Source organism: Triticum aestivum, chromosome 7A (genome assembly GCF_018294505.1).
Source record: "Triticum aestivum cultivar Chinese Spring chromosome 7A, IWGSC CS RefSeq v2.1, whole genome shotgun sequence".
Lineage (NCBI taxonomy): Eukaryota > Viridiplantae > Streptophyta > Magnoliopsida > Poales > Poaceae > Triticum > Triticum aestivum.
The window spans coordinates 327,737,581-327,753,548 of NC_057812.1; the positions used below are offsets into that span (position 1 = coordinate 327,737,581).

General features: G+C 44.6%; 1 protein-coding gene across 1 annotated transcript in view; it reads left to right on the forward strand.

The window, feature by feature from the left end:
* The first annotated feature begins 1,783 nt into the window (after positions 1 to 1,783).
* LOC123154268 (exocyst complex component SEC8) overlaps positions 1,784 to 15,968 on the forward strand; it is a 45,597-nt gene continuing 31,412 nt past the window's right edge. Inside the window, exons 1-11 of the mRNA XM_044573039.1 lie at positions 1,784 to 1,974; positions 2,060 to 2,272; positions 2,400 to 2,573; positions 7,998 to 8,102; positions 8,404 to 8,513; positions 8,787 to 8,960; positions 9,435 to 9,558; positions 9,647 to 9,753; positions 14,652 to 14,953; positions 15,036 to 15,202; positions 15,508 to 15,623. Coding sequence (XP_044428974.1) covers positions 1,918 to 1,974; positions 2,060 to 2,272; positions 2,400 to 2,573; positions 7,998 to 8,102; positions 8,404 to 8,513; positions 8,787 to 8,960; positions 9,435 to 9,558; positions 9,647 to 9,753; positions 14,652 to 14,953; positions 15,036 to 15,202; positions 15,508 to 15,623 — 1,649 coding nt within the window. The 5' untranslated portion in view covers positions 1,784 to 1,917. The remainder of the gene's footprint in view (positions 1,975 to 2,059; positions 2,273 to 2,399; positions 2,574 to 7,997; positions 8,103 to 8,403; positions 8,514 to 8,786; positions 8,961 to 9,434; positions 9,559 to 9,646; positions 9,754 to 14,651; positions 14,954 to 15,035; positions 15,203 to 15,507; positions 15,624 to 15,968) is intronic.

The window sequence follows — 15,968 nt, forward strand, 5'->3', positions numbered from 1 at the left end:
ATACACCGTGTTCTCATTCATTTGCAACCATAAATCTGATTGGGGGTGGCAATGGGTAGGGTATGGGTGGGTACAACCTCCTTCTACCCAAACCCATACCCATAGAAACTTTTTATACCCACCCACTTCAATACCCATGGGTATAAACCGACACCCATGCCCATACCCATCGGGTATCCTATACTCAATGGGTATCCATCGGGTACAATATATAGCATTCAAATTCTTAAGAGGTAGAGACATGAGTTCAAAATTCAAGTGATCATGGTAGAGTAGTATAGCACGTATGTGGCCTCCTCTAGTGGGTGGCCTCTTGGAGGCATCAAGGGAGTATGAGCAGCGGTTGGTGGAAGGCCGACGTAGTGGAAGGCGGTGGTGGGAATTGTGGATCGCTGGATCAAGTGTTCGACAAGAGTCTGGTAGCGAAGAGTCGATATTTCATCTTTTTGAGGAGTCAGATAGGACGTATGAGGAGTGGCGAGCAGGTGATTATGAGCCTATGAGTTATGACTTGTTTAAGGAATACCAGATTTAGGGTTGGACCATATGAGTTGGATGTTAACCCCACATGTTATAGGAGTTATTTTCATTTTTTTCTGGGTATCCATTGGGTTACCCATGGGTACAAATTCTTACCCATGCTCTACCCATATATTTTGCGGGTATGGGTACCCATTACCCGTGGGTAGAAAATCTCTTCAAGTCTTGCCCATACCCATTGTTTACTGGTAGGGTACCTGCGGGTACCCATACCCATGGGCAAAACTGCCATTCCTAAATCTGATCAGTATTATGTCCTTGTTTCGTTGTGACTGCAGAAGTTCGTGAAGCGTTGCCACAAGCTGGTAGCCCTGCTTGGGTGCGCTGGCTTGGTTGAGCTCATGATCCTGTAGCTACACAGGGTAACGTCGCTTCATCGAGCCATGCTGCCTTGTCGTCTAGGTTGGTTGAGGAGGAGGAGGAAGAGGAGGAGGAGGAGGCCCATGAAGAAGAAGATGGGGAGGAGAGAAATGGAGAGGAGGAGTACAATGAAGATTACAGACCTCCATCAACTCAAGCATCTCAGCTTCCGAAGAGGAATAAGCCAAAGAAGGATTGGCAGAGTCCATCCCCATTCCAGAAACCGATTTCTCGAGAAGGGCGCAAGAAGAAGCCAGACGAGAATCGTTCAAAGAACAATAAGGACCGTACCTCCAAGAGAGGAAGAAGCACGTAATTGTGGTCTTGGCTTGTTAGCGTAATTGTTTTAGTTGGCTTTACGAAACAACTTGTGTTAGTTGGGGTTGTCGAACTATGTGTTATTTGTGAAACTATGTGTTAGTTTGAATCATTTGCTATTTGTGAAACTATGTAGTACTGTTTGCTATTAATATCTCAAGTGTGATAACATGTCATATTATATGAGATATGCATATTTTAGTCTCTTAAATATATATTATACTGTATTGTTTGCTGTGATAAAACTAAAAAAACAATTACTAAAACTTGTAAAAATGCAAAACCACAGGACCCCACCACCAAGCCCCCTGACAATAGGATCTCATAACCTATTGTCAGGGGTTTATCGTTTTCGGTTACTGCAAGTTCCCAGGCAAAAACCACAGAAACCCTACCGCCTCCCATAACATACGGCTGAGGCCCTTGGCGGTAGGGTAATGGTGTGCTGGTCATCAGTTGACGGCTGTGTTCGTTTTTGCTAGGATGCCTGACCCTATCGCCGAGCCGCGTGGCAGTAGCAAAGGAGTCGTTTTTTTTTAAACTGGGCCAGATCGTGAAATTCTTTTTGATAAAAGGGTCAAAACCCGAAATTCAGCCTCTTACCGGTTCCGACGCCCTACCCCCTCTCGTAGCCCTCGTATAGCCCACTCTCTCCAGATCTCGCTCGTCTCCCCTGGTCCCGCCTCGCCGTCGGTAACGATGAACCGCCACCGCCGTGGCATCTTCGACGGCCTCCCGATTCCGGCCGACAAATCTGTAAGTCCCGAATACATCCCTCCATTCCGCCTGGAATTTATATGGAATTTGAAATTGGGGTCTGGCCGGGCGTGCGTGCGTGCAGTACCTGAAGGAAGGGCTGTCGCGGATCGACGAGGGATGGGCCGCGGCGCGGTTCGACTCGCTGCCGCACGTCGTGCACATCCTCACCTCGAAGGACCGCGATGGCGAGATCCAGTTCCTCAAGGAGCAGAGCGACCTCATCGAGGACGTCGTTGACGAGGTCGTCCACGCGTACCACCATGGTTTCAACAAGGCCATCCAGAACTACTCCCAGGTCCGTCCGCCCGTCCGCCACACCACCTGCGCATTCCTTCTCCCTGGCGGATTATTCATCCCCGTCCATTTTGGAGAGTGTAGTCGCCGTTGCATTTTATTTTTATCATTTTACGGTGTGGTGCCAGATCCTGCGGCTGTTCAGCGAGTCCGCCGAGAGCATCACCGGCCTCAAGGGGGAGATGTCAGAGGCCAAAAAGCTGCTTGGGAGGAAGAATCAGCACCTTGGGCAGCTATGGTACAGGTCCCTCACGCTGCGCCACGTGATCTCCCTGCTGGATCAGGTTGAGGATGTTGCCAAGGTCAGTGGGCACACTTCACCCGATACAATTATGTACTACTTGGCAGCAACATTACATTAAACGTAAGTTGGTAATTAGGCTCTGTCTGTATTCTGCAACCAGACGTTGATGATCAACACAAATGCAAAAAAAGGACATTTGTGGGATGGAACAACAATATCATTTTTTAGCATGTGTTAGCCATTTTCTTTGCGTTGTTAAAATTCCGTATGCACTAGATGAGCCCAGCTGTTGCATACTCATGTTTGGTACATTTAATAATCATGCCAGGACAGTTTGTCTAATCTAGAAACGAAAAATCTTATAAACTGCTAGATGTGTGGGTTATGATATTCTGACAAAAATATTGACCAATTACGAAAGGAAAAATGATCATAGTTTTGTAAGCTGCTTATCTATACTTACTAGCTAATTGCCTGTGTTGCAACGTGGGAAACATATTACGAGTGCCTCAATAGAGACGCCGTGAGTGCTCTTTTCCCCCCCTTATGGCCCGTCCCACATCGACGTCATCGGGGTAGGATCGCGTGGCAGAAAGTGAAGATGACGGAAAGGGAACGAGAGATTTTAGGAGGAGCCCACATAAATGATACTTTCCCTAAATTAAGGCGATCCTCGCTTGAGGTATTTAACTGCACTAAGCATGCTATAGTTAAAACCGGAAAAGAATGATGCTCTCCATAGTTAACGTGATCCTTCTGTCCAACGCTAGATGATACTTTCCATAAATTAATAGATGTTGTTTTTTGTTTCAAGGGAATGAGTAGGACAAGGAAAGAAAAAGAGTGAAGTGCATAGTAGGTCCTTGAACTATTTGAAGGGTGTCACGTAAGTCCTCAAACTATGAAAATCATCATCCAGGTCCTCGGAAGTACAACAAGTGTGTCATGCTAAGCAAAATATAGGTCCTCGGACTACTTTAATGTTGAGCTGATTTTGGACCTAGATGACACACTTACTACACTTTGAGGACCCAGATGATGATTTTCATAGTTCGAGGACCTAGGTGACACCCCTGAAATAGTTCAGGGACCTACAATGCACTTCACTCAAAGAAAAATATCGATTTGGTTCAGATTATTTCAAGTTACACTATATACGTTGGTTTTTGTTTTGTGCGGCATCGGTTGAGATTACCAAAAAAATCTACAGAAAACCAAGCGAGGATGGGGGGAGGCAAGGCGAACCTACCAACTCCCCTTTAAAAGTAGAGATTACCAATAAAAGTACGAGTGTGTAGGGATACTAGTCACCTTAACCATCCATAAAATCTGGTCAACAATGTAAAGAAGGTGAAACTTTTCTCATGGTTGCTAGTTATTTTTAATTGTCTTTATTGCAAGAAGTGCTAACTAAGCCATGCAATTAACACCACAAAGTGATGAAATTAATCCCATGCTTTGTATTTTGTTTGATTTTGTCTGGCAAAATTAAAAGGGTAAATTTGATATATGCCACTATAAAGTTTCCAGTTTTGAAATATGCCAGTACTGTTCTTTGATTTAGAAACATGCCACTACAAAGTTCACATGTTTTGAAATATGCCATTGCATACCCTTTTGAAGGATTAGACACCCTAACATGTGTGTATTTCCTTTTGTATTTGGTACATGGACAAAGCTGCCCCTTGGCCAAGTCAACACCTGCCACTCCTGATTCCTTTTTCTCTCGTCTCTCAAATCTGCTCCCGCCACCGCCGCCGGCGGCGGCGCTACTCCCAGCCGCCACCTCCTCCAGTTCCTCATAGCTGCTGGTCCAGAGTGCTGCCCTCGCCCAACATCTCTATTCTGCACGCCTTGCTGTTCACCGCTCGTCGCTGGTGCTTGGCACTAACGAAGGCCGAGAACAACGGCACAACGGCGATGCACCTGGCCGCGAAGGGTAGCATGGACGTGTGCATGTCGCGTGCGGCTCCTCGCTGTTCATGGCTCGCCGCTGGTACTGGTGTTTGCGACGCTAACGACGGCGGCAGGCAGTGATGCGTGTTGGGCAAACAGATAGCCTGTAGCAATGTCTGGCAGATGCAGAACCTGAAGCCTGTAGCTACTGAAGCAAATTTGACAGCATCTACTTGTACTGGAATGCATTGCTTGCTGTTCCAATTAAGGTTAGCTATAGAAATGATGATGTATAGAAGTATATGATTAGCAGATGCAAAACCTGAAGTCTGTAGCAACATGAAGCAAAATTGACAGCACATGCTCGTACTGGTATGCATCAATTGGCAACTTGACTTAAATATCACACCACTTGGCCAAATAGCATCAGTTCACATCCTAAATTCCCCCAATTCTGGGCAAAATAACATTACACAAATCATGACCAGTTCAGAGAATCAATTGTCACGTGATGGTTTTGAAAGATGAAAACACAAATTACAAGCAACTACTACTTCTCTCTAATCAAATCATTCAACTTCCTTTTGGTTCCGACTTCTGGCCTCACTCTAATGGTTGCAGACCCATTTTCCTTTGTAGGTGTAGTACCCTTTGGCTTTCTCTTCCCACCCTTTGTTGGGGATTTACCTGAGCTTGTTTGAACTACTTTTTTCTTGCCATTTGATGGGGATTTAGCTGCTGCCTTTTTCTTGCCTTCAGCTGGAGTTTTAGTTGAGTTTGATACAATGTTCTTCTTGCCTTTTGCTTGAGAAGCTCCTTGAGTTGTGGATTTTGCTGCAACCTTCTTCCTGCAAAATTAGAAAATATGATCCAAATACACATGACAAGCTGAGTGTAATTGGAAAAGATATGATCAAATTCTAATACCTTTTTGTGGCTGGTTGCACCTCTTTAGGGGCTGGATCCACCTCCTCACTTGCTTTTTGCTCTCCATCGTCTAGTCCTTGTTGCTCTCCATCATCGGGCTTTTCTTGTTTCTCTACATCATCTGGCTTTTCTTGCTCCCCATCATCTGGCTCTTCTTCCTCTTTATCGTCTAATTTAAAAGGAAGTTTGCAAGTTTTCTGATGATGACCAAATCCTTTACTTCTCTTGCATTTAACTGTTCTTCTCATAGGTTCCATCCAACCTCTAATCCTCACCTTCCTAGGCCTACCAGGCACATTCTTCGTTTGTACAGGAGGGTGTACCTTAAATCCTAGATCAACTTCCGGCCACTCTGATTTATCTGTCATTGGTGCAATCACACCAGCATATGCAGCTTGGAACCTCTCCAGAGAATAGTATTCATGGACAAAGTGGGTCTTGTGGGTCATGGGTAATTATCAGTTCACTAGGATCATCATCATCATCTATAGCCACCTCTCGAATATGCCCATCAACAACTGGTTCATCATCATCCAACATCTGAACAACAGGCACATTAACGGTCTTAGGCTCGACACCGTATATGTGCTCATCGTCAACACCTACATGCTCCTCTGGTAAGTCAAATGAATCAATGTCGTCTGTGTATTCAGTTTCTGAATTTGGCTGAGTTAGATTGTCTTGAGAAATATCTTCATGTGCTACTGCAGATGGGTCATTTTGAGTGGTCCCATTCTGAATTGTTTCATCATTTTGAGCAAGAACGTTAGAAACTTTCACAACAAGCTCTACGAACCTCTCTGATAGATGCATGTCAAACATAGCAGGAAGTTGGGAGTCATGGTTTAGACACACAGATTCATGCTTGCTCCTGTCAGAATACCAAACATGAGCCCTCTGATTAACCCCAAACTTAAGAACACCAGCTAAATCGGACATCATAGCATCCACAGTCAACGACTTGCGGTCGACAACCCATTTCAACACTCTGCCCTTGAAGTAAGATTTCAAGGCCGGTGGATGGTTAGTGCTAAACGATTCAACTTTAAGATCCAACGCAAACAAATCTGGTTGTCCAGACCTACAGAGCAAGAATGAATAATTCCAAAAAAATTGTCACACACACACAAATTTCAACTAAAGTAAATAACTAATTGCTGCAGGAGAGGATTAGCAAACTCACAAGGAAGGGGGAATGGGGCTGGATTCTTCCATGCTCCACACGTAGAGTTGCGGGAATCAAACGCTCCTCCCACCACCACCATCACCACTGGTTACCTCCATGTTTACAGAGAGGATACGAGCAGGGGCGTTGGTCAGGACTCATTAGAGCTGGGCGCGGCTGCGGGGGTAAAAATGGAGGAGGAGGAGGCCAGGTGCGGCGGCCGGGAGCAGCGGAGGCGCGGCGGCGGGAGTGGAGGCTCAGCGGCCGGGAGCAGGGGCGAGGAGACAGAGAAAGACGATATGAAAAGGGGATCGGGGCTGTTCTTTTTTTTTTTTTGATCTGTTGAATCGGTGGTGTCGTTGAGTTGACCAAGGGGTACTTTTGTCCATGTACAAATTATGAAGAGGTATACATACATATTACGATGTCTAATCCTCCAAAAGGGTATGCAATGGCATATTTCAAAGCATGTGAACTTTTAGTGGCATGTTTCTAAATCAAAGAATAGTAATGGCATATTTCAGAACTGGAAACTTTATAGTGGCATATATCAAATTTACCCAAACTAAAACCCCTCACAATAATGGCCTCCTCTATCTCTCTCGACAGACGGATGCTCTTCCCTTTCTCTGTCTGCTCAATGGCACACTTTAGTGCCAATTTAGGAAAATTAATATTCATCAGCGAGGCTGATTCCGGAGGAGCTATTTTTTTGTCAATCGTGTATCATTCTTTCAAGCATTTGTTGGGTGGTTATTTCATCGGTGGCTAATTCAACATGTGTAGGATAGCGTTGCAAAAAGCGTGCATTGCATGTGTAGGATAGCGCTATGTCGAAAATGCTGCAAAATCTTCTTGCCTACCATTATCTTAAGACATCCCAAGAAACTAATCTTGAAGTCACATGCCCTGTGACATATTTGGATGTGTTTGAAGTTTAGTCAGAATTGTATGATTGAAGTCTCAACGAGAATAATCGAAGCTATTATTTCATGTACCCTTCATATGAGTTTTTACTGTTTTATTTAAACATCTGGAACATAAATCCCGGTGATTTTTTCTTGTATGTAAAAAATTGTGTCTTCGTGGTGGTTTGCTTCTCCTTCATCCTTGCCTCGAATAATTATCATTGACTGGATGAGACTGGTCTGTAATTCTTTGTTGGCAGTTTCTTTTGAATCGTTAGCTGAAGTGTAGAAAGGAGGTTGAAGTGAACCTGTATTGTTCGACACAAATCATGTGAAAGTCACAATTCCTTGCTGTTTTTGCCTTCGAAATGAAATGTTATGTTTGCTTAATGCATCAATCATTTGGTCCAGCCAATATTTCATAGTGGAGCGGTTTTAAGCAATATTTCCTTATAGGATACTGGAGTATGTATCTAATTTCTAGCTTTTACAGTGTACATTCCTAAGTGCTCATTTCAGCCTTAGCATGTTTTATGTCCCAACTACCAAGAGTTTATTTCAGTATTAAGTTACTGAATTTCTGCAGGTTCCTGCTCGGATTGAAAACTTGATGGCAGAGAAGCAGCTATACGCCGCAGTGCAGTTGCATGTTCAGTCAATGCTGATGCTAGAGCGGGAAGGCCTTCAAGCGGTTAGTCTTAACATGCAAGTACTTTTGTAACAGGCCAGTGTACTTATTTGCAATATGCCTGCTGCAATTTACAATGTCTGCACCGTGTGCTAGTTTATCAGAATATGCACTTCCGGTCGGTAACACATAAAAGTGCAGTTCCATTTAGCGATGTATGAGAGATCAATAAGTTTATCTTTTATATGCCTGTTGGTCTGGTCACCCTCTTAATACACTCTGTACTTCAAAATAGCTCTTTATCCTATGATGACACATTCTTCCTTTCATCTTAGCATTTTCACATATTGACAAAATTTTAAAGGTAGGTGCTCTTCAAGATGTTCGATCTGATCTAACAAAGCTGCGTGGTGCACTGTTCTACAAAATTTTGGAAGAGCTGCATTGCCACCTATACAACAATGGTGAATATAGGTACATTTCATGTCCTCAATTCCTTTTGGCTTGTTTTGATTATTCCCCATTTTTTCTGTAGCCATCTTATGTCTTATAACTATTTTACAATCACATTTTTACACGCACTTTACTATGACAGTGTGAACACCAGTGAGTAAGTGTGTTTGAGAATCTTTATTTTGATTTTGACTTCTCGGTAACTCTTTTGGCAATGATCACCATACGTGTCAACTGATTCTCGATTCAAATTCTGTCATTGATCATCAGCTCTTCATCTGTGTTTTTTTCCAGCTTGGTGACTTTAAGCATGGTTGACAGTGAGGACATACCAACTTCTGGAGCCACTGGTCGCTTAGTAAACAGCATGCAGCCTCTGTCCAGGAGAACAATGTCTATTAAAGGTGAAAATCACTTTAGTGGACCAGCTACTGCAGATGGGATAACAAAAACTAGTTCTGTTGGATGGTATGTTCCATTCCCTATGCTTATTCCAAGTTATGATGGAACTAATGATATCCTTGCATCTCATAACGTAAAAAACTAGATTGTGGTAATTCCATTCTTGTGCTCAAAAGTTTTGATGCATTATATATCATATAGCTATCGTAAATGATAAGTTGCCGAATACCTGCAAGACGTGAACAATTATATGCTTCACAGTAATGCCCATCAAATTCATTAATTATTTCTTCGAATCAGTTCTATTTATGTTTAGTGAATCTACCAGAACTGCACATGTAAACAGTAAAATAGGTATACAGAGTTGCTAAGCTACTGTGTTATCCTTGTTGAGTTGTTTCAATGAAATATATTACTATGTTAGCCATTTCTTGTTGTTTGCATCTGTATCAAATAGTCAGAAGGTCATTGTTTATGTATGGAATAAACTAACTAGTATTTGTTATCTAATTTTTGATTTTTTTGTTTCCATATTTTCAGTTCTTCATTTGATGGCCCAGATGATGATAGTAGCTTAGGTGGTGGGTGTGGTCGGAAGGATTCCAAAAGTTTCTCTTGTGAAATTCCGATTTTCCTTTCTTGCGCTACACCAGACGAGTTCCTTGTATGGCTTATTCTCTGTACATTGTGGGTTAACATTATTTTGGGGTCAAATTACCTGAGTTATTTATTTATTTTTAATGCTGCTTTAGGAATCAATGAGAAAGGCAGATGCTCCCCTCAATGTGAAATACTTAAGAACATTGGTGCAATGCTTATCCATGCTTCAAAAGGTTGCAGCTGCTGGAGCTGTGATATGGTATTTACATTCTATTTTGTTTTATATATTTGTCACACTGAGTAAGCTTTGCATCTATTAGACATTAGTTTTTGTTTTGAGTAGACTGGATAAATATCCTTCTTCCTAAGAAGAAGGAATCCTTATTTGGTGCTAAATTCAGGGAAAGATCATAAGATTGAAGTTCATAGCTGTACCCTGTTTTGCCCAATTTTTTAGAACAACTGTTTATATTCTTACGAAAAATGGAGATATTTGGGAAAAATAAGGCTAGTACCCCCCCTCTAATAGTGCGTAGGCAATAATACCGAAGAAAGTGTTGTCTGCTAATGTGCTAATGTTAGAACTACAGGTTAATTCGATAAATGGCATTGACAACTCTTTGAAATTGAAGAGTAGGTGGAGGACATACGAGCCAGGCTAGGGCTGGCAACAAATCCGGTTAGGGTTTTGGTCCTAGTTAATTAAGGAAGTAATAATCACTTATGGAAAGTCTTAGTTGTGTGGTACTGGAATCATTCAGTATTAGGAAAGCGTAAGTTGTTTTCTATTTGGAGTTTGCAAGGCAAACCTCTACATAATGAGGCAGCCACATGAAGTCTAGGTAGGGAGAATTAATAACGGTCCACTCCCTTCTTTCCTCTATCTAGCGAGCATGGGGCTCAAATACCAACAGATGCGCTGGAGGCAAACTTCGGATGAGAATAGCCCCACCCGGTCGCTTTGTCCCATGCCCTCGCAGACGCAAACACATGCCATGGATGTGGGGATGCAGGCGGTGGACGCGGCACCGCCGGCCGTCGTCGGTGGATGTGGGGAAGCCGGAAGTGTATGTGGTGACGCTGTCCGACAACGGCGCAGAGAACGCAGCCACGTATGCTATGACGTTGCCCGCCGTCGCTGGACACGGAGAAGCAGGGCACAACCCCTTACCTCTGTCCACCATGCTCCTGACCGTTCCGGTGGCGCCGCCTCCACCACCTTTCTCCCCGCATCTATCTCATCGAAGGCAGACAAGGGTGCTTGATTACGAGAAGACTGGGATCGATTTGGATTTCTCGTACAGAAGAAAGAAGCGCGTGCACATTTTTCCCTTCGATCTGGAGATGTGTTCTTTTTGGGAGGAAAGGGAGGCTATGCGCCCGTGGTGTTGCGGAAGGTTATTTTGGTCGAGAGAAGTGTTTAGGGAGTGATACGCACCACAAACTGGAATATTCCTAAAAAACTTATACGCACTAGATATTGTAATGGAGGGAGTAGTTTCCTCTCTTGTCACTATACCTTGTTACCCTTTGCTACCACTGACAACTTCTCCCTGCTGGAAGCTCTCCGGTCCTACAACCCCTCTAGGTCACGGAATAGCCCTACGAGGCAAGGGCTCTTCCAATTTGGTATAAGCCTCCATGTTTGGTCTTGGGGAAAAGGCCCACGACCACCAAGTGAACCAAGACGTTTCGCTCGCAGCTGTTGCACCTTGGGCACAAGCCCTTGCAACCATCTAGCAGCACGGGCGAGCACTTGTAGCCACCCGGGAGCAGCTTCCCTACATGTTTACTCGGATGGTGAAGTACGAGATCCGGCCTTCCCCAACACTATACAACACGCTAGCCTCGCAGCCACGGGCATCATGGGCCAAGCCTGTAACACCTCCTCCACCTTTTGCATGGCCTGCCACCTAGATCAGACGCTTTTCCTACGCCACCAGTCATTACCATTTGCTACCCCCACACTTACTTACCCACCACCAATTACAACGCCCGTTGCTCAATTCATTACCACACCTTACCCACATGTCGAACCTGCCTGTGTTCTGGTGCTGGCCAAGTTTGCTATATTGGAGTTTCCCTTGTTTGATGGCAAAGAAGATCCTCTCATTTGGCTAATTCAATGTGATGTGGCTTGCGTCCTTCCATGTGACGTGTGATGCCCACCTTTGGTACTACTAGTACACGGAAGTGAAGGACGTCCTCCATGGGACTTGTTCAAGAAGCTCTGCACCACAAAATTTGGTCCACCCTAACAACAAGCTGGGTGTGGTCTCTTGTTGCCCGTTTGACCAGTCAGTCGTCTGCTATAGTTAATGCTTCTCCCACCTTCCGCACTCCGTCGCTTCCACAACTGGATGGAACTGGAGTTGAGTTGTTCTTGATGGGGGGCCGAGCCCATACGCACCTACTTGGAACACTCCTATCCAACTGGTTTGGATGAGGCGATCAGTCTCACACTTGCTTAGTGCTTGCTTATGAGCGCACTCACCCTACGACTACCCTTACCCCTCAAGCTTGCTCTTCCTGCAGAGCATTCACATGCCCGTTTGCACCCCATGGCCAAGTCAGGTCTAGGGGTACCTAGCAACTTCTACGACACCTACCATGACATCTTCATCTTTTGACTGAATTCGTCCATAGAGATTGCCGAACGCCGAAAGCAAGACCATTGTTTCAGTTGCGATGACTAGTTTGCGCCTGTTCATCGTTGTGCTCACTGATCAACTCTTCAATATTGAGGTCTTCGACTTGTATGTTGACACCAATGACTTCATCGAGGAGTATGGTGAAGAGTTACATGTGTTTGGCCACACATGTCAAGGCACTTACAGGTTTATGGAGCATTCACGCGACCAACACCATCAATATCACCTCTTAAGAGCTTAAAGCGTAAGGCGAGGCGATGCCTTAGACACATACTTCCATTAGGAGATTTAACAGCTAGCATTATAAAAAATGTACATTGGAGTAAAACTTTCCTTCGGCCATAACCCATACTCCCAAGCTGGATCGTTGGATGTAGCTCTTCTCCTAGGGTCATTGAACAGATCATGATCTGTACCAGCCACAAGATCCATCACAACAGTCACACTTGGCTAAAGCAGCAACACCAAGAGAAGGGCCATCAGCCGCGAGAGGAAAGAAAAGAGCCAGTCAGCTGAGCAACCAGATCAAACATGGGGACGGAGAGAAGTGATGGTGGGGTTATGGCCTTGTGGGTGGAGAAGCAGATTTGTGAGGAAACATGCCGAGGAGGATCTAGCAGATGCAGATGAGAAAAAGCAAAGGTGGGGAAGAAAAGGTGGGGAGAAGTGAGAGAGAGAGAGGACAAGAGAGAAGCCACACCTTGTAGTTGCTGGGGGAGTGCTCCGTGCCTACGCCAGAGATGATGGGGAGACTGGTGAGGAGGCCGTCGGATCTTCACTCTTTATTCGTCTGCCGCTGCCAAGATCCATGGAGAGCCATCCCTCCCAAGCGTAGACCGTACACTAGTTTTATTCTCTCTCCCTTCTCTCTTATCGTTTTGCGCGTGAGACATCTGTTTCCCCCGCGAGACATTGGTTCCTGCTTGGAGCTCTGCTGACCCTGCCCGAGAAGCCCCCACGACGTCTGATTTGGTCCAAAGCGTTGCCTTGCGCACCTAGTCCGACGCTCGAGATGCCTCAGTGCTTAAGGTGGCTTTCGAAGTTGTCAAGGCGAGTCCGACGATGGCAGGGCACCTTGACTCCAAATCATCTTCGCCTAAGCGACGCCTTATTAACAATGGACACCGCACAATTGGACGTGTCTATCGGGAAATCTACTTACACTACACTTATGGACATGGGATCAACAGAGTTTCTTTGATGAAGGTACCTTGGCACGAGTAAGCTTATCCGCTATTGCTCTGCCCAGTTTTAGGGTAATGTGGCCAACGGTTACCAGGTGGCTAGTAAAGGTGTTCACTGTGCGGCAAGGTTTTTAAGGCGTCGGTATATCGTCGCTATAACGTTGTCGCGTGGTCCCAGCCCATGGCGTCCAGGCTCGCAATATCTTTGGCCTGTGGCGGGAGAGAGACAGAGAGAGGCGGCCATGGCGGGGAAAATTAGCCGCGTACCTCGTCCTCTCCGGCGGCTGAGGACGGAGAGCCGAGGAGTCCGTGGTGGATGAGGCGTGGTGGATGAGGTGTGACAGGGAGAGGGAACAGAGGACCAGCATGACCTGGGAGGTGGGGGAGCACCGGCCAGCCATGGTCGAGGTGGTCAGTGTCGCCGGTGTAGAGGAAGGGTGTGCAGGCCGGCTGGATCGAGGGGCGGAGGGTCGTCTGGGTCTGGATCGTGAGGAGAGGGAGATATTTGGGGTGGGGGAGAGAGAGATCAACAAGATGCAGGGGGTGGCGGCGTGGTGCTAGGTCAGGGCCTTTCCCTGGCTCGATATGAGCCCAAAGGGCTGAAACATATACTGCTAGGGAAATAAGCATGATGCCCCTTATACAACGGGATATATACACAGTGCACTATATACATCTAATAGTAGTCGTGTACAATTCATACAGATTACAGATTTAGATTATGCCTATGAAGTTGTGATTTAATTTGCTATCATTTGCCATAAGGTTGTGTCTATGATGTCGCCACACCATACGCCATAAGCGCTATAATGTTGTGAAGGGGGTCGGTCGCCATAAAACGCGTTACGCCATAAAAACATTGGCGTGCGGGGCCCCTACTCATTGGGGATCAACAATTCATGGCAGATTGCTTTGCAATTCTGTTAGGTGGCTTTGACATCGATCTTGGTGTTGGTTGGTTGCTAAACTTAGACCAAAATTATAGGACTTTGATAATATTGCAGGGTCCTTCAATTGTGGAGGTTTTCATGTGACATGGACAGGCCGGTCCATGCCTCATTCTACGGCCACACACGCTTTGATGCGTGCTGAATTTGAGGATATTTTTCCCATACCCTCCTTCACATTGCGACGCCCGAAGTTGATTTTTGCAGTGGCATTTTTTGATTTCGATGAGTTTGCACTAGCTTTATCAAATTAACTCTCTCTATATATAGCTTTATTAATTCTAAATTGGTGGTTTGGAGAAAAGAAATTCAGTGCTGTTTAGATTATTATAGGTTACATGTTCGTGTTTGTAACTATTTGTATTTTTGTTACAGCCAAAGAGTTCGCCCGACAATTCATGATGTTATCACTTCAAAGATTAAATCATATGCTAGAGAGGCTTCAAAGTCCAATATAGATAAAGTTGCAAAAAGAACGGCATCGGATGTGTCACATTCACATGGAGCTGTCACCCGTTACCAACTACCTAAACAGAAAAAGAAGAATGAGGCATCGACATTGGCAACACAACTTGTTGCTAGTCCCATCTCTCCAGTTATGGCACCCACAGGAGATGCTCAGCATGCAGCTAGTCAGCTTCTTGGTTCAATATTTGAGTGTCTAGTAGGCATACTTGGTAAGCGCTCAGCTCAGTTTCTTGCACTTTCAAAGCTAAATCCCGTGATTATGTATGTATGAAAAAGTTCTTCACTTGGCAGAGAACCATATTACTGTTGGAGAGCTTCTTGAACAAAAATCATCAACTGACGTTGACAGTGTAAACACACCTCATGTGGCAAATGGGGACACAAGCTGGAATCCAGATTCTGAATACTCCCAACCTACTGGTGGTTTTAGTGTTGCATTCTCTCTGTCAGTTGTTCAGGTAGCCATAAATTTTCTGTTATATTAAATTATGATTTTTTGCTTCTATCATCCATTTCTAGTATTTTCCATTTTTTCTCTATTTCAATGTAACGCCATGTGTTCCTTTCCTGCTGTGGAATACAAATAATATGCTTTATCCTTTGAAACGGTATTAAGAAATTGTATAACATGTGAATTTGTTATTCGGTGGACTACCACAGTCATTCTCCCTTGTTCAGTGAAATGGGTAGTTGTACTACTGCAATACTCTTTCATGTTTTGGTGTCTTCTATTTCTCCTACCATCTTCCCCTTTTTTTGCTAGAGCGAGTGCCAGCAACTTCTGTGTGAAATTTTGCGGGCAACTCCAGAAGCTGCTACTGCAGATGCAGCTGTTCAGACAGCTAGGCTTGCAAATAAGGACCCAGTGAAGGAAAAGAGGCAAGTCTTCACCCATTGATGGCCTACATAATGTTTTTCTATTTGTTTATTACATATACATATTCAGTTAAGCATTGTAATTAAACCAGTAATTTGGCAATCCCTTGAACAATGGCCGACAATCCTATATTAGCTCAATGTCCGGTGCAACTGGAGTTACTCTCTATTTTCGTATACACGTAAATCCTTTGTCTTGCTTGGCACTAGTGGTTTTACAGCCCCAAGGGTATTAGGGATGGGAAGGGATTTGGTGAACCCCTTATCCCTACCCCTGAAATCCCCAATACCCTAGTACTTGTTTGTCTGGATGAAGTCAAGTATTAAAAATCATTTTTTATGGCTGCT